Source organism: Trichoplusia ni, assembly GCF_003590095.1.
Source record: "Trichoplusia ni isolate ovarian cell line Hi5 chromosome 23 unlocalized genomic scaffold, tn1 tig00003626_group22, whole genome shotgun sequence".
Lineage (NCBI taxonomy): Eukaryota > Metazoa > Arthropoda > Insecta > Lepidoptera > Noctuidae > Trichoplusia > Trichoplusia ni.
The window spans coordinates 1-19,459 of NW_020799879.1; the positions used below are offsets into that span (position 1 = coordinate 1).

The 19,459-nt window shown below is 35.5% G+C and overlaps 7 protein-coding genes across 7 annotated transcripts; 3 read left to right on the plus strand and 4 right to left on the minus strand.

The window, feature by feature from the left end:
• Nucleotides 1–74: 74 nt before the first annotated feature.
• Nucleotides 75–2,305, plus strand: LOC113506738 (L-threonine ammonia-lyase-like; the record flags this gene model as incomplete). The annotated part of the gene is made up of 7 exons (XM_026889569.1): nt 75–362; nt 446–608; nt 774–929; nt 1,262–1,398; nt 1,486–1,585; nt 1,807–1,932; nt 2,093–2,305. Coding segments are annotated over 7 exons (1,117 nt in total), but the record flags the coding sequence as incomplete, so codon positions are not given.
• Nucleotides 2,306–3,587: 1,282 nt separating this feature from the next.
• LOC113506732 (probable pterin-4-alpha-carbinolamine dehydratase) lies at nt 3,588–4,653 on the minus strand. The gene is made up of 3 exons (XM_026889563.1): nt 4,372–4,653; nt 4,078–4,287; nt 3,588–3,810 (listed from the first exon to the last, which is right to left on the minus strand). Exons 1-3 carry the CDS (start codon nt 4,513–4,515, stop codon nt 3,727–3,729), a joined length of 438 nt encoding a protein of 145 aa, XP_026745364.1. The 5' UTR covers nt 4,516–4,653; the 3' UTR covers nt 3,588–3,726.
• LOC113506730 (DNA repair protein XRCC3) lies at nt 4,561–6,240 on the minus strand. Its single transcript, XM_026889561.1, has one exon. It carries the CDS (start codon nt 6,046–6,048, stop codon nt 5,086–5,088), a length of 963 nt encoding a protein of 320 aa, XP_026745362.1. The 5' UTR covers nt 6,049–6,240; the 3' UTR covers nt 4,561–5,085.
• Nucleotides 6,241–6,582: 342 nt separating this feature from the next.
• Nucleotides 6,583–8,801, plus strand: LOC113506731 (abscission/NoCut checkpoint regulator). The gene is made up of 6 exons (XM_026889562.1): nt 6,583–6,840; nt 7,045–7,131; nt 7,207–7,283; nt 7,441–7,693; nt 7,854–8,105; nt 8,347–8,801. The coding sequence occupies exons 1-6, from the start codon at nt 6,793–6,795 to the stop codon at nt 8,557–8,559; spliced, it is 930 nt and encodes a 309-aa protein (XP_026745363.1). The 5' UTR covers nt 6,583–6,792; the 3' UTR covers nt 8,560–8,801.
• On the minus strand, nt 8,798–11,093 carry LOC113506729 (CCA tRNA nucleotidyltransferase 1, mitochondrial-like). Its single transcript, XM_026889560.1, has 6 exons — nt 10,913–11,093; nt 10,630–10,829; nt 10,038–10,321; nt 9,505–9,825; nt 9,193–9,409; nt 8,798–9,117 (listed from the first exon to the last, which is right to left on the minus strand). The coding sequence occupies exons 1-6, from the start codon at nt 10,961–10,963 to the stop codon at nt 8,799–8,801; spliced, it is 1,392 nt and encodes a 463-aa protein (XP_026745361.1). The 5' UTR covers nt 10,964–11,093; the 3' UTR covers nt 8,798.
• Nucleotides 11,094–11,612: 519 nt separating this feature from the next.
• Nucleotides 11,613–14,920, minus strand: LOC113506728 (signal recognition particle 54 kDa protein-like). The gene is made up of 7 exons (XM_026889559.1): nt 14,600–14,920; nt 14,337–14,513; nt 14,018–14,247; nt 13,508–13,658; nt 13,071–13,219; nt 12,227–12,488; nt 11,613–12,154 (listed from the first exon to the last, which is right to left on the minus strand). The coding sequence occupies exons 1-7, from the start codon at nt 14,675–14,677 to the stop codon at nt 11,696–11,698; spliced, it is 1,506 nt and encodes a 501-aa protein (XP_026745360.1). The 5' UTR covers nt 14,678–14,920; the 3' UTR covers nt 11,613–11,695.
• A 280-nt stretch (nt 14,921–15,200) lies between these two features.
• On the plus strand, nt 15,201–17,867 carry LOC113506737 (26S proteasome regulatory subunit 4). Its single transcript, XM_026889568.1, has 9 exons — nt 15,201–15,307; nt 15,422–15,709; nt 15,940–16,110; nt 16,356–16,484; nt 16,655–16,840; nt 16,964–17,064; nt 17,141–17,237; nt 17,315–17,524; nt 17,649–17,867. The coding sequence occupies exons 1-9, from the start codon at nt 15,305–15,307 to the stop codon at nt 17,781–17,783; spliced, it is 1,320 nt and encodes a 439-aa protein (XP_026745369.1). The 5' UTR covers nt 15,201–15,304; the 3' UTR covers nt 17,784–17,867.
• Nucleotides 17,868–19,459: the final 1,592 nt, after the last annotated feature.

A 19,459-nucleotide genomic window follows, 5' to 3' on the forward strand; every position in this document is an offset into this window, starting at 1 on the left:
GAAGGTAAGGAGAGCACATATCATATTTATTCACATAAGTAATTTAATATTTTATTACCAAATTTATTCTACAGTTTTAAAGAACGCGGTTCTTTGAACGTGCTCCAACAATTGCCTCTCGACAAGAAAAAGCTTGGCGTAGTCGTAGCATCAATAGGAAATGAAGGAATAGGGCTGAGTTACCACGGAGCCAAGCTCAACATCCCCGTGATCGTAGTGATGCCTATCACTGTACCAATTGACAAACTACAGAGATGTCACTACTTCGGGGCAAAGGTGGTCGTCCAGGGAACTAACTTGATGGAGGCTCAAAAATATGCACGAGCTCTAGCGAGAGATAAAGGCCTCACATACATAAATGGGTACGGAGAAAATATATTCAGATGATATTTAATTTTCCTATTTTGTACTTACCCTGCTATAATATAAAGAGGTTTTTCCTCAGACGGGACCACCCACACATTCTTGCCGGCTACGGCAGCCTTGCTTTGGAAATTCTGGAAACAACGCCGTTTTTGGATGCAATAGTAATACCCGTGGGGTCCGGAGGATTAGCCGCTGCTGTGGCGACCGTCATAAAACACCAAAAACCTAATGTACTCGTTTATGTGAGTTACTTCAATCGCTACCTACTTACAACTCTAAATGATAGCTTCAATTATTTTGCATTCTCATTTTTCTTTCATTTAGATGTAAAAATAGAAATCACATACGGGATTCCTATTTTATATTTTGTCTATGATATCCCTAGTAAAAAAAATATTTCCATATAGGGGGTGCAACCCGAGTCAATGCCTACATTTTTCAACTCATTGGAAAGTGAAGAGATGGCCACTCTACCAACGACAAACAACCTGGCAGATGCTATAACAGTCAACGCCATCGGATGTAACGCCTTTGCCACTGCAAAGCCACTTTTGGACAAAATGGTCAGTGTAGTAATTGTTTAGGCTATCGATTTAACATACATATTATGTACCCACATTGTCTTATTCGCACTAGCGGTGGGGCGGTCGCTGTCAAAAAGGCCACTCAGTTATCGGTAAGACAGTGTGGTCCACTCATGTCACTAGTGTAGTGATAGCCAGTTAGTGCCTTAATTAAAGTGGGCACCAGAAATCGAGTTTAGTACCTACCTGGTAGTGACCTATTTGACTAGCTCTATCTGGAGGTTAAGGCGAAGAAGGTTTTATTGGAACACATATCTCAGCGTTCTTAACAGGACTATGCCTTAAATCAAGTTTAAATTTTCTGTTCGCAGCTCCTTGTCAAGGATGACTGGATAGCTCGATCAATGTTGCACTTGACCGAGAGAGAGAAATTCGTGGTAGAAGGTGCTGGAGCATGCACACTAGCTGTTGTTATCGGAAACCTGGTGCCAGAACTCAAATTAAAAAAGTATTATTTTCTTCTTAGACAATTTACAAGCAAATGTCGTTTTTTCCGACCTCAATATGAATACGAACACAAATGTTTATATTTCAGTGTGGTATGTCTTCTTACTGGAGGAAACTGTGACAACGTTATGCTGACGCGATGCTTAGAAAGAGGATTAGCTGCAGAAGGACGCCTGGTCAAATTTAGAGTAGGATATTTTCTTTATAATACTTCTTGACCTATTTTTGGCTAGTTATCACTCTTAGGTACAGCTTTAAATCAGTAAATTTTGGGCAAATGCTACACCAGGTGTTGCAATATAATGCATTCTCTCGCTTCTATAATAGTAAGAAACCGGCAATCAAATTATTAGGGCATGCACTGGCGGTACAATTAAAGACCGTTATTTACCATTTCTCAAATACACAGGTTGGTGTCAGGAATGACCCCATATCCAAGGCAACCCTGATGAAACTCCTCGCAAACGGGGGATACAACATGCATCGCCACTACCAAGACAACTCGTGGACACAAGACGAGGATTATTTCGTTGAGGTGTGTATTCTACTTATCCTTCTTCATATCTTTGAAAGTCCTGTACCATTTGGGCCTAAGTGCCCGTAGGTCTCTGACGTCTTACGCGGTTTAACAATTCATCAGTGCGATGGAACTTAGCAACTGTTGTTGTAGATACTTAATACTCATGTATTTTTAGATGAGAATGGTGTGTGAAACAAAGGGATTGGAGCATGCTTTAGAATTAAAAAGGATGATAGAGAAGGCATACCCATGCACCTCTATTTTCGAGACGGAACCATTTAATGACAGAAGGACCTGCCCTTGCTATGTCAGAAAACAATAAAGATTTATTCTACGCTCACACAATCTGATATTTATAACGTAAATCAATAAACCAAATTACAGTCAATACTTTTGTTTTAGTTTATAGCAGGTTAATCCCTCCAGCCCAGTTACATTTTCATCATCGATATCGTAAATATAAAATGCTTATATGTAAGTATCTATTTAGATATATTATTTTCGCTAACGATCGATGTAAATATCGATTCCTATAATGGCAAATTCTTTGCTTACCTTCCTATATTTCTTATATTGAAAATAATATTTCGACGATAGATATATTCATACAACTCTCAAACAAAAACGTTGGGATCCGACCCTGAAACACCTGACACAGATGTCCAGTCATTTAACCGCTGCACGCAATGTCTCGCCAAACAAGTTTTAAATAACCTGGCCGCATGAAGTATACAAAAATTTAAGTGTACCTAAATTAACAGCGTTTCCGAATAAGATATAAATTACCTATACCTATAAATGCTCATTGGATATGGTAGTAAGAATATTTGTTTAACAAATAAATAGGACCGCTTGATCATTATTAACGTGACCTTGGTTTTTATATTTTTTGGTACCTACCTACTTTATCCCGCCGTTAGCAGCGAAAGTCTGTGTCTTTTGCCAGTTACACCTACCCCAAAATACCCCACAAAATATTAACTAACTTCCTATAATCGCATTCTCGGCAATGTAAGCTTGACGTCACGATTGCGTTGCTCAAATTGGCACGCCCTACATGGTCTACTAAACAAGTTTAGAACGTAAATTGTGGCATTCACTGGTTCACACTTGCGCACTAAAGTCAATCGATCATTGTCGGATCTCAAGTTCCTACCAAAGTATGGACACGCCCTTATTTTGGTTGTTAGAAGTTTGACGAGTTAATGCTACTGTTATCGCTAATGCTTAAATATCATTATTACGGTAGATCAAAACAAATCATTAGCTTAGTTTTCTTCAATAATCGATGTTTTATAGTTTCCTCCAATATATCTAACAGTAGTTTTAATTGCTATTAGATCACAATTTATTTAACAACCTTTCCTACACTACATACCACAGAGTACATTCTGATATACTGTAACTACATACATTCGTCCGACACTCGGTCTGTTAAGTTTCTACGGCTAAAATGCTAAATTGATGAGTCAATTTTGATAAAACTTTTATAAAATAAGCATTTATTTCAAGATAGAGACAACTTTTTGCCACTTTAGCTAGATTTTCGCGAGCCAAGTCGCAGATACGAGTAGGGTCAAATTAAATCAGTTACATATAGTAACTAACTGATAAAATATTGTTTACTTATCGCTGAAAAAAATGGTAATATAATGTAGTGAAACACAAAATATTTTTATCATTTTAATTTAATAACATCTTGTAGGTTCTCGTACTTTATACTATACATTCATGAAATATACAATTGTAAACATTTACAATAGGTAGGTATATTCTATATATTGTCTTAGTTTCATATTAATTAAAAAGCTAGTTGAAATTTTTGTCCATAAATGTAGCCATTCTGATGTCTCTTTTGCTAAGCCCATTGACATCATGTGAAGACAATGTTACCTGGAAATAATAAATAAAATTAAAATACATAATTGAATGGGCTTAATATACCTAAGACTACCTTAGACTAATTTCAGGGTTTTATGTTTCATGTAAAACAAACCTCAAAGTTTGATAAACTAGCACTCAGATTGTCAATTGAGAAATTTACTTTTGCATAACTGGTTTTAAAAAGCATTCAGCCTAATGACTATTGCTTAATTTCTTATGCATTACATGTTGTGACATTGAACTCAATACCTTATTTATTTATTCCAATTCACTTACTTGTACTTTGTTGTAAACATTAAACCATTCTGGGTGGTGATCCATTTTCTCAGCCAGCAGTGCCACTCTAGTCATAAAGCCAAAAGCTTGGTTGAAGTCCTTGAATTGAAACTCTTTTTCAATAGCATCCCGCTGGCTTTGCACTTTCCAACCAGCCTTTAATAACGGCTGGAGTTGCGTATCGCGATCTTCTTGAGTCAGTTTATCTGCCTATAATACAAAACACCCACATGAGGAAAACAAATAACAAATAAATAATATATTCAACAGTTGGCCAGTAATAACAAAACACACCATTTTCCTTCTACTGGGCGAGGTCGCTGACAGACTTGCGTATCGAACGGCGACTCGACTGGCATTGAGCGCAGGTTTCGAGCCTGCGGGGTGAAAGTGTATCGCTACAGAGCGAATACCATACATAACTTGATTTGTAAGCATTGGAGTAGAGCGATAAGGACGGTGTTGTCAATGCAAGGTTCTATATTTTTTTTAAGTTTCGTAAGAGCAATTTGCAAATGACTTTCTATATGGATATTATCTGAAGATATTTATTCAAGTAACTGTGTTTACAAATCCCTTTTAAATCTACTACCCAAGTCAGATTTTAACTTGACGTCTTGCTGTCACATGATTGTCAATATTGTCATTAGTGTCATGAAACGGGTGCATCAGTGTTTACATGTCACCGACCACGAGGGAATAGATATAAAATAAAACACTTTCTCCTGTAATAAATTGTTATAATTTTAATATTAAATTCATTACCAGAATAAATTAACTAAGAAAATGTTTTTAGACGGGCTGGCGTAAATTTTATACAGTAAAGCAGTGTAAAACTTTATTTATTTATATAAACCAAATTAAATGTTGTAAAGAAAATACTCTCGCTCAAATACGTTGATTACTCATGTACCTAACGAATAGGCCTTACGACGACAAGTAAAATGGTCGAGCGATAAATAAACAAGTAATTTTAATGAGGTTTATTTATTGCTATATTTTTAAAACTTATAGGCTTTGAAGACCTTTTGATGTAATAATAAATTCTGTTTTAGAATTAGGTAAATGTGGAGCAAATACTGTTGACATTTCTCTACCATAAACAGTGTGATTAGAAGTTAACAAGTGATGCTTATGTTTTTGAGGATTATTGGCATCAGCTATTCTTGAAGTCTTCTTTATCATAAGCCTAGTTGTAACCATGTTAGACCATGCCAAGCCCAATGATGGTAATACATTATCTGAGTCTTCAAATGATGCAGTAACTTGGTTTATACACAAGATAGCCAAGTTATACTCCTGGGCTAGTGAGGTCAATAAAATTGCAATTTCTCTTAAGTCTTCTGCCCTTCGAATATAATTAGTACTCTCACATCTGAATGGTGCAGTCACTGAGTCTATGACCAAAAGAGACAATTTATGTTGTTCTAGTAGCTTTGGTAAACGCACCCTTATGCAAGACAGCAAATCTTTTGCTTCTGTTATGTGTTCCACAAAGACATGTTTACCATAATCAATTTTTGGATCATATGAGGAAAGATTTATTTTTATTTCTTCAAATCTTTTTGTTGGAAATAAATCTTCAGTGCAAATGTAAACACAGCCACCCAACCAATTGTTAAGAGTAGATTGCAATGCTAGTTGTGTCTTTCCACAGCCACTTTCACCAAACACCTCTGTTATAGTTCCTCTTCTAAAGCCACCATTTAATAAATTATCTACATTTTGACATCCTGTAGATATTTTAAGGATTTCACTATAAGTTTTCTTCAAAGTTTTTCCGGTAACAGTAGTAGGCGAAAAATTATTAGCCACCATATTTTTAAGTAACATGATGTCCTCAATACTTAAGTTTGTGGACTTTTTAATGTCCCAGACCGAAAGTGTGATAATCTGTTTAACTGTAGACAATCCAGCTCTGTCCAAAACTTCGAACATTTTCGGTGGTAAAATCGTATTTATTAAAGCCATCCTAATTACAATTGAATAAAAATAAATCTCTTACATACTGAAGCCTGAAGTTTACAATAATGGTTATTGGGTATTCAAAGTTTAACAAGTTAAATAATTGTTACTCAGGCAACTAATTAGTTTAGAAGTTTACAAGTAACAAAATTGTAAACAAACAACTGCGAACTGAGGAAAATCAAAACAAGACATGACATGACATAAACAGTCAAAAGTTCAAACATTTTGCCACAGATTGATTAAAAACAATTTAACAACATAGTGAACGTAGCCATAGTAGGCAGCTAAAGAAACATTCTCATATCTTAATTAATCTCATCAACTATAATGTTTTGATATTTAATTAGGGTCGGAAGTCTTCAATATAAATACGCTCATTTACGACTGACGCGACGCCCTACTAAACCTCAGCACAAGTTTACATCTTGTTTCTAGTCTAATATTTTTTTACACTATGCAAATTTGAAATTGCTGTCACCTTAGATATAATCTGTAATAAGGCTGTCACTGTTACGTTAGCGTCAGCTGTTGTCACTGCTGTCATTTTGAGTGAAATAGGTTTGTGATGATATTTGGTTGACTCACAAAATGTTGTTTAATCTTCTTATATCAAACTACGTTTAATTCTTTTGTCAATGTTTATATCGTCACTTTACTATTATGATAAACTAAGTTGCAGTAGTTATACATATCAATTTAAGCTATATAGATCGCATTTTTACGATTTTGTTATTTACCTTTGAAGAAATGTCTTGTAACTCCTGTGCAAAGTCGTTCTCAATACTACGAAAAGAGGTATGTTGTGGATTATTATACCATTACCTACAGTCTTATAAATTCTCGTATTATTCTATCAATTACTATCGCATTTCCGTACAGATATTTTCTATTTGTTCCCTAGTAGTATATTTATTACAAATAATACAATAGAGTAAATTCAAACCTCAAACATTACTCGAACCTGTGACTCCTCCTGACAGCTAATTGATATGCTTACAGAAAGGCTGCCCTGGTTGTGGTTATAGTTATTGCTCAAAATGTCTAGACCACAAAATGTTTTTAACAAAATTAAATGCTGAAGTAAAGGTAATAATTTTTATATCAAATTTGATATCCAACTGGGACATAAAAGGAAAAAAAATAATATGACTATAATTTCAGGTCTGTGCAAAATGTAAAAACTTAACACAAAAGCCTAATGAACCGAAAAAAGTAGAGGCTCCAGATGCATATTACAGGTAATATAGCAAATTTTCCTCTTATCTATTACATTTACCAGATCTTTAATCCATCTGTTTATGGTATACACTTTTGGTCTATAATGGCCTAATAAGTATAATTTTCACTTTATTAAAACATTCAAGATGACATCTAGCTATTTTATTATTAATCCAGGAGAATTGGTGCCATGGAAGTAAAGCAAGTTGCTACAAACACAGGGAACTTAGGTTTAGTAGATCAGGAAATATTAGCAAGACTTCAAAAATTGAAAGAGGGTAGAGACCCAACCCCCACAGGCGTCACAGATGAGGAAGTCAGAAACCGCCTCCAAAAAATAAAGGATGACATGCCAACCTCCTCAGATGCAGAGATACAGGCCCGGCTAGCTAAACTAAAAGGAATTCCTATTCAAATAAGCTCCAGTAAGGTGAAATATTTGAAATTATTCTTAAAACCTGTAATTTGTTGTTTGTTTACACTATACCTGCAGATTAATTCCCTTCCTTATTCCTATTAATATTTGATCCTAACTTATTACAAAGTACAACTGTTAAATCTGTCTATATAAGTTCTTAAAATTCTTCCAGCCTGTTTTACCGCCTCCAGACACAAGAACAGAGCAAGAACAAGCAAATGACTTGTTAAAACAGTATTTAGAACAAACTAAGATTGAGACAAAGTACAATGATGAGTTTAATGAGGTTATAAGTGATATAGAAAGTAGAATGCAAAAGCTTAAAGGGAGCACTGGTCCTTCAGCACAGAATTCCAAAGAGGATCCAGGCCAAAATGTAGAATCTGAAGATGAAGAGGAAACTGTGAAGAAAATTGTGGAAAAGGTAAATGAACTAAGGACATTATTTGAATTTTTGACTAACATCAATAATCGTTTTCCTCTGTGCATGAATGCATGTACTTGTGGAATGCATGAGAGTGGAACATGGCACTGTTTTTCATCTTAATGGCCAAATAAAAGGCCAATAATGTGACCATACTTTTCATATTTTTATTATTGCACTGTAGAATTTTCATATATTTTTAAAGCAAATTCAAATTTCAAGTTGATTTAAATTTTTACAGATAAAAGCTGAAGCCGTGTTAGATCCAGATGATATATCTCCAACAACAATAGATGAATTGCCTTTCTGTGAAATATGTAATGAAGATGCAAAGATGCGGTGTCTAGGATGTAAGTATTTGTTCTGTAAGCGATGCTTCATGGAACACAAAGATGATGATGATGGCTGTAACAGATATGAACCCTACCATCCTCCAAAGAATCAAAATTACTGATGTTTTATGCAAAAATATTAATTGTTACTAGCACTATAAGAGTAATATTGAAATTATTAACTTATTTTGACAATAATGTATACACAATCAGAGGTCTGACAAGCACTTAGATGTTACTACATGCTATGTTAAATACTGTAACTGTTATTGCTGCAACATTCACATAATTCAACATTTTAATTGTTAATATCACCAGAATAATCATGCAATTTTATCAAATGTAAAATAAAACCACTTATTTATTTATTGTTTTTTATTTTGTTGTTTGAAAATTCTTCTATTATATTAGGGATGATCTTAACAAGCTCCGCTTCACTTTGTTTATATTCATTATCAATCCACATCTCCTTGATTTTACTAATAATAGGACCATACATCCTGCCAGGCGGGACACCTGCCTCTTTTAACATTTTCCCACTGATGGGAAACCGGGGCACTTCCCATTTGTTGAACTGTTCTAAAAGATTTTCATCTCCTCTGTATTTTAAAACTTCTCTGACATATTCAATTGCATCTTTTTGTTTAATTTTAGTATTCAAAACCAGCTTTTCATAAGGTCTGAAAAATTACAAGATTAATTAAACAATATTCTAAATAAGCAATTGTTTACTTTATGTTTAAAGTTCAACTTACAGTAATGGTCTTTCTGCAACCTTGTCTACTCTGTGTTCTACCAAGAAGTAGGCTAGGTCCCTGTCATAGCTGGAAAACTTGAGCCTGCTGTGAAGCACAGTAACTTGATCCAGGTCTGTGAGCAGAGCTGCCAGGTAACTCATTGGGTGCAGGTTGAGGTGCTCAGCCCTCTTCATTACTCTTTCCAGTTCTTCTAGGTTTGGATTTGATGGTAATCCTGTTAACAAGATAAGTATTTTGAACCACAGTAAGCAAATGTTAATATTTATTGAATATGAAACTTAAAATAAAAGTGAATATTATTATAATTACCCATGTATTTTCCAACATCTACATCAATCATTGTCTTCAACAGACTTCCTGCATAGTTCCCTTGCAGCATTTTCTTCAGTTCACACCATATTCTTTCACCTGATATATTTTGCAGTCCTCCAACATTGTTCTTTATAACTTTGAGGATCTCCTCCTCATGGTTGTCTGGCTTGTCTGCTATCTTGCCATAGAACCGAAAATACCTCATAATCCTTAAATAATCTTCTTTGATTCTCTTGTCTGAATCACCAACAAATGCAATTCTTCTTTTTTGTAAATCTTCATATCCAAAAAAGTAGTCATATACAGAGCCATCAAAACCTAAAATCAGTAGTGTTTGATTAATTTTATAAATATGGTAATACTTTATTACCAATTATTTTTGGTGAAACATTGCTAGATGGCAAATGATTCTAAGTTTTTAAACATAGAAACCACAATAAGTGGCTGGTTCTTTGCCATAACTGAGAAAACTCACACTTCAATGAGTCATGCATTGTATGATGAAATACATCAAAAGGAAATATCATTACCTAAGAACATGGAATTAATAGTAAGGTCCCTTCTATTAGCATCTAGTTTCCAATCTGTAGTGAAGATGACTTCAGCATGGCGGCCATCAGTGACTATATCCACCCTCAGAGTTGTCACTTCAAAGCTCTCTTTGTCATTAATCCTAGCTGTGATTGTTCCATGTTTCTCACCATTAGCATTGATCATTCTGATATTTTCAGTTGTAAACATGTCTTTCATCTCTTGTGGAGTTGCTGTGGTAGCAAAATCAAGGTCTTTAGGACTCAGTCCCATTAACAGATCCCTGCAATAGTATGAAACATTTTGGTGCTATATGTTAAAAAGAATGCTTATTTTTTTTGTGGGAAAATCTGAACTTACTAGGTTACGAAAATTTTAAGGCTTGTGGGATCTACAACATCAACTTAATAACGGAGGTACCATTTTGACATTATTTTAAAAGAACTTAATACCCATGTAATGCATGCAATGATGTAACTAAGGAAAAAAAATGTCATAACTATCTGAGATCAGAAAGACTCAACAAGTTGGCCTAACTCAGTTATTACGGGTAGAATAAATACAAAATATTTAAGTATATAAATGAACTACCTGACAGCACCTCCAGCGACTCGTATTTCATATTTATATTTATCAAACAAACTTTTTAGCGCCGCAACTTCAGGTGTAAATATACTTTTGAATTCTTCTGATTCTAACTTAAGAACAACAGGATTCTCCCGGCTTTTAAGTTCCATATCTATTTTTGACCTTAATATGCGAAGATTAAATGTTTTACTCTTGGCATACGTCTGAAAGGAGAACCAATAAATTAAATGCGAACTAAACATTGGTATAGAAAATAGGTTATAAGTGTTAGAATGTGTGTAGTTACCCTTTGCTGAGAAATCACTTGCTTTAATATCCGTAAAGATGCAGCATACATAACGCTCAAACTAAGCACGATAATTTTATGTGTTAAATAATCATTTCGCCAACAACATAAGGGCTTTCCGATCGGTTTCTCTGAATTCTCTGTCTACTTTCCGATCAGATTGACATTGACGTATAAAACATGTGTTTTTGACACACCATCTCTACAGATCACACAAAAATTCGAAGTTGCCAGTTGTATTAAGCGTATCAGATTTTACGTCCCATACTTTTGGATTTGATTTTCATGCACCCGATGGTTGTCCTACGCCAGGATCGTACTTCCTACATAATGCGTACAGTAAGTTTGGCGTTCTTTGCCACTCAGCTATAAGAGTAGTGAAACAACATTACGTTGAATATGGTTTTTGGAGCCATTTGTATTTACCTTTCTCTGATGAGACTGAAAAGCTTAAGGGATGGAGATAAATCCAACAATTTTAAGAAATAAACACCACAGCCTTTTTTGCCTGTTAGTTCTAATCAATGCAATACTTTTTGCCATAAAGCATTTATAAACTTGAATAGAAAGTAGAAAGCCATGACCTACTATATTATTATAGTAGACTTTTCTGTTCGTTTGGGCTCTTTGATTAGTTTAACTAAAAAGGTTATGAATGATAAAAATACAAATGAGTACTATGAATTAAAAAAATATAAAATTAAATAATCAAAATTTCGGTGTCCACCCTTTATTGGATAAAATACAGTTCCAAACGACTTATTCTAAAACTATATTTTTTTGTCATTTCCCACCCATTAAACTGCTCATTCCACTTGAGCCCTGCTGCAGTTGTCTCATCATATTGTGAAGGCCGGTCATACCGCCCATCTGTTGTAAGATGCGTGGATCCATCATCTTTGCCATTTGTTGGTTGAGTTTGACCATTTGAGTTTGGTTGACATTCTTTGCCATGTCACCACCCTTGAATAAACCCTTGATACCTCCCATCTTTTTAACAACTGCTGCAAACTTTGTGTACTGAGCAATGAGGTCTTTGACATCTCTCTCTGTGACACCGGCGCCCTGTGCCACTCGCGTAATCCTGGTGGGTTGCTTTGAGAATAGTTTCGCGCCATCGCGGTGGTCCAGTTCGCCTTCATTCATGGAGTCCATTATGGTCATAAGTCGTTTCAGTTTAGCCATTGATTCCTGCTCACTGCCTTTTGACATTAAATCCTGAGAAAACCCTGGAATCATACCCTGCAAAAATGGTAAGTATTATTAATCTAGAAAAATAAATAAAAATACCAAATGCTTTGTAATATATTGTACCATGATCTGTGAAAAGGGTCCCATTTTCATGATGTTTTGGAATTGTTCATACATGGCCCTCAATGTGAACTGTCCATGTTTTAGTTTTTCCAATAGCTCATCATTGTCATCAAGCTTAAGTTCGTTCACTTTGTCTAAAAGACCCTCAATGTCTCCCATGCCAAGAAGTTTGTTGATGAAAGGTTTAGTTTTAAAGGGTTCCAAGTCATCAATGTGTTCTCCGGTACCTATGAAGATAATAGGACTCTGTGTTGCAGCCACACTGGAAAACAGAAATAAATGATTAAATGCATAACTTTATTAAGAGTGACTAATATACATCTGTATAAATTATGTTTACAACTGTAAACACTGTGATTTTTTAGTTGTCTTACAAAAGCAGCCCAGTTCATGTATGCAATGACTAGAATACGTTCATGATAAAAAAATAGGTATTTATGAGATTTGAATAAATTTGAAATGCAATTTTTATTCAATATTATGATGCAATTCGTAGATTTAGAAACAAAGCTCTGTTGCGAGCGCGGTCCGAGCCTTGTAGCAATGGTGAGGGGCGCGGGCGGCGGCGTTTTTATCATTTTTAACAGGATGTTTCATATTTCTCATGTTTCATTTTTCTTCGTAGGTACGTATTATCTTAGTGGAAGATAAAAAATAATAATAATCGCGCCTAGGGGTATTTTATGTCGGATACATGAACTGGGCTACTTTTGTAAGATGACTAAAAAATCACCATGTATATTAAAAATGGAGAAGAAAACTTAGAAATTATGTTACTATATCTAGCTTCAGGCATTTTAAAGACTAATGAAAAACAGGTCAAATTAAAATAAAATATACTCACGCCGACAATGCACCACCACCCTTTGCATGACCATCCAACTTAGTGATGATGACAGAACCAATATCTACTTTGTCTTTAAAGGCTCTAGCTTGAGCTTCACAAGCCTGACCAATTGTTGCATCCATCACGAATATTATATTGTCTGGTTTCTGCAAATGTGATAAGCATTAATTTAAAACAAGAACATTCAAGCTCTCTTGATGCAGTGCAATAAAAGCGACGATTTTTTTTAGATTCCTAGTTCCTGCCCCGGGCGATGGTGACCCACACTATGCCACTGGTAAAAGCTCTTGTTGTTGTTTCATTATTATGAGCACAATAATATTCAATTATTTGTAATTTGTAAAAATATCTTGAATCATTTGCTATAAAGCACATTGCAACTGCATACATACACATGTTATTATTCTGCATGATGAGAAGTTCTAGTTACTCACAATAGCATTAGCAACAGCCAACATCTCCTCAAACAGTGACTCCTCCTGTTTGTGACGACCACTAGTGTCCACAATGATCATTTCAAATCCTTCTTTCTTGAACATCTCCACTCCAGTTGTTGCTATGACCACTGGGTCCACTTCTGTGTAACTGAAATCAATGGGTTTTCAACATTTCCTACAACTGACAACTAAAATTTCTAATACACACTTTGGTAGACTTTTCTAATACATTTTTTTTATAATGATTATCATTTAGTTGTGGTTTTTTTAAGGCTTGTTTAACATTTTTTAACTAGTACAAATATTTAAACTTTCACCTACCTACCATCTTAGCATAGACAAAACTGATAAAAAAGTTTGTTTACAAAGTAAAAATTGAGTGTTATGCAAGATAGCTTAACTCTGTATTTGGGAAAACAACAAACACATTTCATGCTAGACATGTTCAAAATTTACACAGACATAATATAGTTTACTATTCAAATTATTAAAAAATGTCAAACCAACCTTCCATAAAAAGGTATTCTGGCCTTGGTACAATTTTGTTTGACTTGGTCATAGGCACCAGCTCTGAAGGTGTCAGCACACACTAAACAGGACTTCCAGTTCTTCCTCAGGTAGTGGTATGCCAGCTTGGTACATGTGGTGGTCTTACCAGAGCCCTGGAGACCTACAAACATGATGATGTTGGGTTTGCCCTTTATGGGCTGATATGGTTTCACCCCTGGGTCTACCAGCTGAAACATCATTCATAACTTGTTAATATTTTAATGTACACATAAAACCTTTCATGAATTCTGGTTTTAATCTATCTTTATTAACTTACCTTTACGAGTTCCTTGAACACAGCTGACTGAATCATCCGGCGTTTGTTAAGCCCGCCAGCCATCTCATCAAAATCAATGACTGCCCGGACATTTTCACGAAGGTTCTTTACCAGACGAATGTTTACATCAGCTTCCAACAAAGCAGCACATATTTGTTTGAGCATAGAATTTAATACCTGAAAGAAGATTCAAAAAATCATTCTCCTTGAAGGTACTTTTCGTACGACACTTCAACATCATTATCATAATTGTCTTTACTTACATCCTCATTGATAATTGTTGCCCTACTTAGCGACTGCAAAGCAGTCGTAATTTTACGACCTAAATCAGCTAATACCATCTTGGAAACCACAAAACGATGGCTTTAATTTACAAAATATTGCCAAATATGTTTGGCATCAGCTGTTGAAAAAAAAAGAATTGTTTTTAACGAAAATGGACACTGAGGGTATAACACATCCGACACATTTTAGGACTTCATCATTTTTAAGATAATTATAACTTCACGTTCTCACTTATCAATTGATTTATTAAAAATTCACACTCGTGAGTTCTTATTAGTCCATTGCACTAAAACGATAAATGACATGAGGCGTACACGACGAGCAGACACGTCAAATCAAAACGTTTAGTTATTAAAAAATAATAATTTGGATCTCTTCGTCAATAAAAGTTTTGAACGATTGATCAACTAATTCTTGATATTACTTTTTGCAATCACCATAGCGTTGACTTTCGTATCAATGTTTAAATTTTTTGTAGCATTTCAAAACAACACAACAAAACGAAGTTTTAGTAAGACAATCGAGAGTACCAGTATTCCATTACAAAATGAAGAATTTTTGCTTGTCATTTTGATTGAAATATCAAAAATTTATTATTTTATCTATGCCTTAAATTCCGCTTTGTAATCATCAGAAGCAGTCATTGAACAGTTGAAGATTTTATTGGAAATATAGAATTTTAAATGGTAAACAATAACTTTTCGTGTTAACTAATTGTTTAATATGTGTATATTCATAATTGGGTGTCTTATTTTAACTATACACTACAAATTCTTTGTTAAAATCTCTTTCCAAAATAGGGTCAGAATCAATCTGGAGGTGGAAGCGGCGGAGACAAGAAAGATGACAAAGATAAGAAGAAGAAATACGAGCCTCCAATCCCTACTCGGGTGGGCAAGAAGAAGCGTAAAGCAAAGGGACCTGATGCCGCATTAAAATTACCTCAAGTGACACCACACACAAGGTGTCGGCTCAAACTGCTGAAACTAGAAAGAATAAAGGATTATCTTCTCATGGAAGAAGAATTCATTCGCAATCAAGAAAGATTGAAGCCACAGGAGGAGAAAATTGAGGAAGAAAGGTCTAAGGTGAGTTCTGTCTGCAGGCTTACAAACAAATTGTTAATCTATGATGATGTCTGTGAAATTATCGTGCTTCAAATTTATAGCATCGTCATCAAACAAATATGGTGTGGAATTAACAAAATAACCAAATTACATATCCAATAATTGTGCTATTGTGAAGTTATCTTGAAACTTAATAATGAATGCAGTTGTACATAAAAAAACTTAGCAAAAACGTTGTTTGTTAAACCTAGGTTGATGACCTTAGAGGAACCCCCATGTCTGTGGGCAACTTGGAGGAGATTATTGATGACAACCATGCTATAGTATCTACTTCAGTGGGCAGTGAACACTATGTCAGCATTCTGTCCTTTGTGGACAAGGATCAACTGGAGCCTGGATGCTCTGTTCTGTTGAATCATAAGGTATGCCACTAAATATTGTTTATTTACATAATAATGGTAATTGTTTTTGTTATATGTTTAAAACTGACAATCATCTTACTGTTGGTTGTAGCCTAGTGTTAATTATGAGGAAGAACATCTGAATTATTCCAAGCTGTGGGCTATTAAAGGTTACCTCAATTTGCTCTTCAAATGATCAAGAGTAGGCCTTGTCTTGCCTTAAAATCCCTGAGTCTAGGTTGTTATAATGTATGCTTTCTCTTTAGGTTCATGCTGTAGTAGGTGTTCTTGGTGATGACACAGATCCTATGGTGTCTGTCATGAAGCTTGAGAAGGCTCCTCAGGAGACCTATGCTGATATTGGAGGACTTGACACTCAGATACAGGAAATTAAGGTAGTTAACTATAATTTGTTCATGTACTTCTGTACCTTGTGTTATTTGTATTTATAAGTGAAAAATTATCAATCATTGTTGGAAAGCCATTTGAGGCAACAAAGAGTTTAAAACTTAACACAGAAATCAGTACAAAACCAAGTGTTCCATTGTTATGTTTTACCTTCTAGGAATCTGTGGAACTGCCACTAACTCACCCTGAGTATTATGAGGAGATGGGTATCAAGCCTCCTAAGGGTGTGATCCTTTATGGTCCTCCTGGCACTGGTAAGACCTTGCTTGCCAAAGCTGTGGCCAATCAGACCTCTGCCACTTTCCTGCGAGTAGTGGGCTCTGAACTCATCCAGAAGTACTTGGTTAGTATCAAAGATATTGTTAAACTTAAATATTTCGATTGAATTGAATTGAATACAAATATACTCTTAAAGTAATTAATCAGAATTCTAACACAACCTGTTTCTTTATTAATTTTTTAACAGGGAGATGGACCCAAGCTTGTTCGTGAATTGTTCAGAGTAGCAGAAGAACATGCACCTTCAATTGTTTTCATTGATGAAATTGATGCAGTAGGAACCAAACGGTAAAGTATAATAACCTTTGTAAAACATACAGTATTTTGTTACTTAGATATTTAATACTAAACTTTGATTTTACAGTTATGATTCTAACTCTGGTGGTGAGAGGGAAATTCAGAGAACTATGTTGGAGTTACTTAATCAACTTGATGGGTTTGATTCACGAGGTGATGTTAAAGTAAGTATTATTTAGGACATTGGTTAACTTTTTGTGAAATTACCATTGTTATTATACCTACCTATCATTTTTTATAGGTTATAATGGCGACAAACCGTATAGAAACATTGGATCCTGCTCTGATTCGTCCTGGTCGTATTGACAGAAAGATTGAATTTCCTCTGCCAGACGAGAAGACTAAGAGAAGGATTTTCACCATTCACACATCCAGAATGACCCTTGCTGATGATGTCAATCTGTCTGAACTTATTATGTCGAAAGATGATCTCTCTGGTGCCGACATTAAGGTATAAATTAGTTTGCATCTAAACATAAATTTATGTCAAAGATTTGAGATTGAGAAAGTTTATTTCATGTGAGCAACATAACATGTAGAAATACTTTTTCTGCAACTGACTTTTTATTTTATAGGCTATCTGCACAGAAGCTGGTCTTATGGCGTTACGTGAGCGTCGTATGAAAGTTACTAATGAAGACTTCAAAAAGTCCAAGGAAAGTGTCTTATACCGCAAGAAGGAAGGCACTCCTGAAGGGCTTTATCTATAAACTGTTTTCCATAGATGTTTACTTTTTATTTTACATCGTCTTCAAATATTTTACGCGTAATAAATGTGTCGTATGATTAATAAATTTGTATTTTATTAAGGTGTTGTGATAACCCTATATTTGGCACATTTCATATTAAGTATCACTACATGGAGTAAAGGCGTATTGCTTTGCATGGCCTTCGACGGTAGACGCCGGTAAGTCTTGACGCCTTAGAGCAATAGTGCACTAGCGGCCAGGTCGCGGCGGCCAACGAGGTAGATACCTCAGTATGAAATCGCTACAATGCACGCGCACCTGGCCGCGCGCGGCCGGCGGCCACACTGAGCCGCAGCGGCCACCGAGATCCAAGCGACGGATCTGCGGCCCGTGTTTGGTCGCTGGTCGCTACTTCCAATGAGATCAATTGCATTGTAGTGATATAAACAGTGTGCGCGCACTAGCCGCAGTGGCCGCACATATTGTGGAACTACAGCATGTTTTGAGATTATTGTGATTGAAATGCACAAATGTATGAGCAACTGAAGATCATGGCCGCGATTTTGGCCTCGTGGCAAATCGCAACGTCTCCGGCCAGGCCGCGGCCTGGCCGCTAGTGCGCTATTGCTCTTAAGTTGAAGGTCAAAGGCGGCGCGCGCGGTGCCCCTCCATTGGTGGAAGGTAGACTGACTTTTATTTCAAATTGCGGCTTTAGCAGGCACGGAGGTGTGGTTTTAGGTTTGAGTCTGGCCTCTCCGCCTTTCCCAGGGCGGAAAAGTCCATGAGGATTTCTCAGTTTAAAAAAATTATACTGCTTTGCAACCAACACTTAATAACTTAAATTCTTACAGTAAGGAAGTCAATAAAATGTGAGCACTAACTACATTTATGAGGGTATATGTCGAGGCGTTAGTTATTAATGATTATTAATATTTTAATTAATGTTAAAAATATTTTTAAAACGCAGTCATATCGATTACAATTAAAACAAGAAAAACTTTTAAGCCAAACGAATAACTTGCTTTAATATCTATATTATCTATACTAATATATAAAGCTGAAGAGTTTGTTTGTTTGTTTGAACGCGCTAATCTCAGGAACTACTGATTCGAATTGAAAAATTATTTTTGTGTTGAATAGACCATTAATCGAGGAAGGCTTTAGGCTATAAACCATCACGCTGCGACTAATAGGAGCGAAGATACATTGGAAAATGTGAAAAAAATAGGGCAGGTATAAATCATAACTTATATCTTCTACCCACGGGGACGAAGTCGCGGGCAACAGCTAGTTAAAAATAAAACCTTATTCAAATTGTCTTACCCACAGTCATCCCTACTAATATCATTAATGCGAAAGTAGTCTGTCTGTTACGCTTTCACGTCAAAACCACTGAACCGATTATAATGAAATTTGGTACAGATATCGAGTTGACCTTGAGAAAGAACATAGGATAGTTTTTATCCCGGACTTTTGAGGAGTTCTCTTGGAATCGCGATATAACCGACATCGACGCGGGCGAAAAGCTAGTAGTATATATTTTAGGGGTTGACCTTTTCAGTGCTACAGGTACATACTGTACTTATTAACAAAAAAATAGCTAGTCAAGTAGAAGTTTTTATTTCGATTCGTTTACGATTTTCATTTTCTCTTTTTTTGTCATATTTAGAAGTTTCGCCTGCATAAACCCACCAATC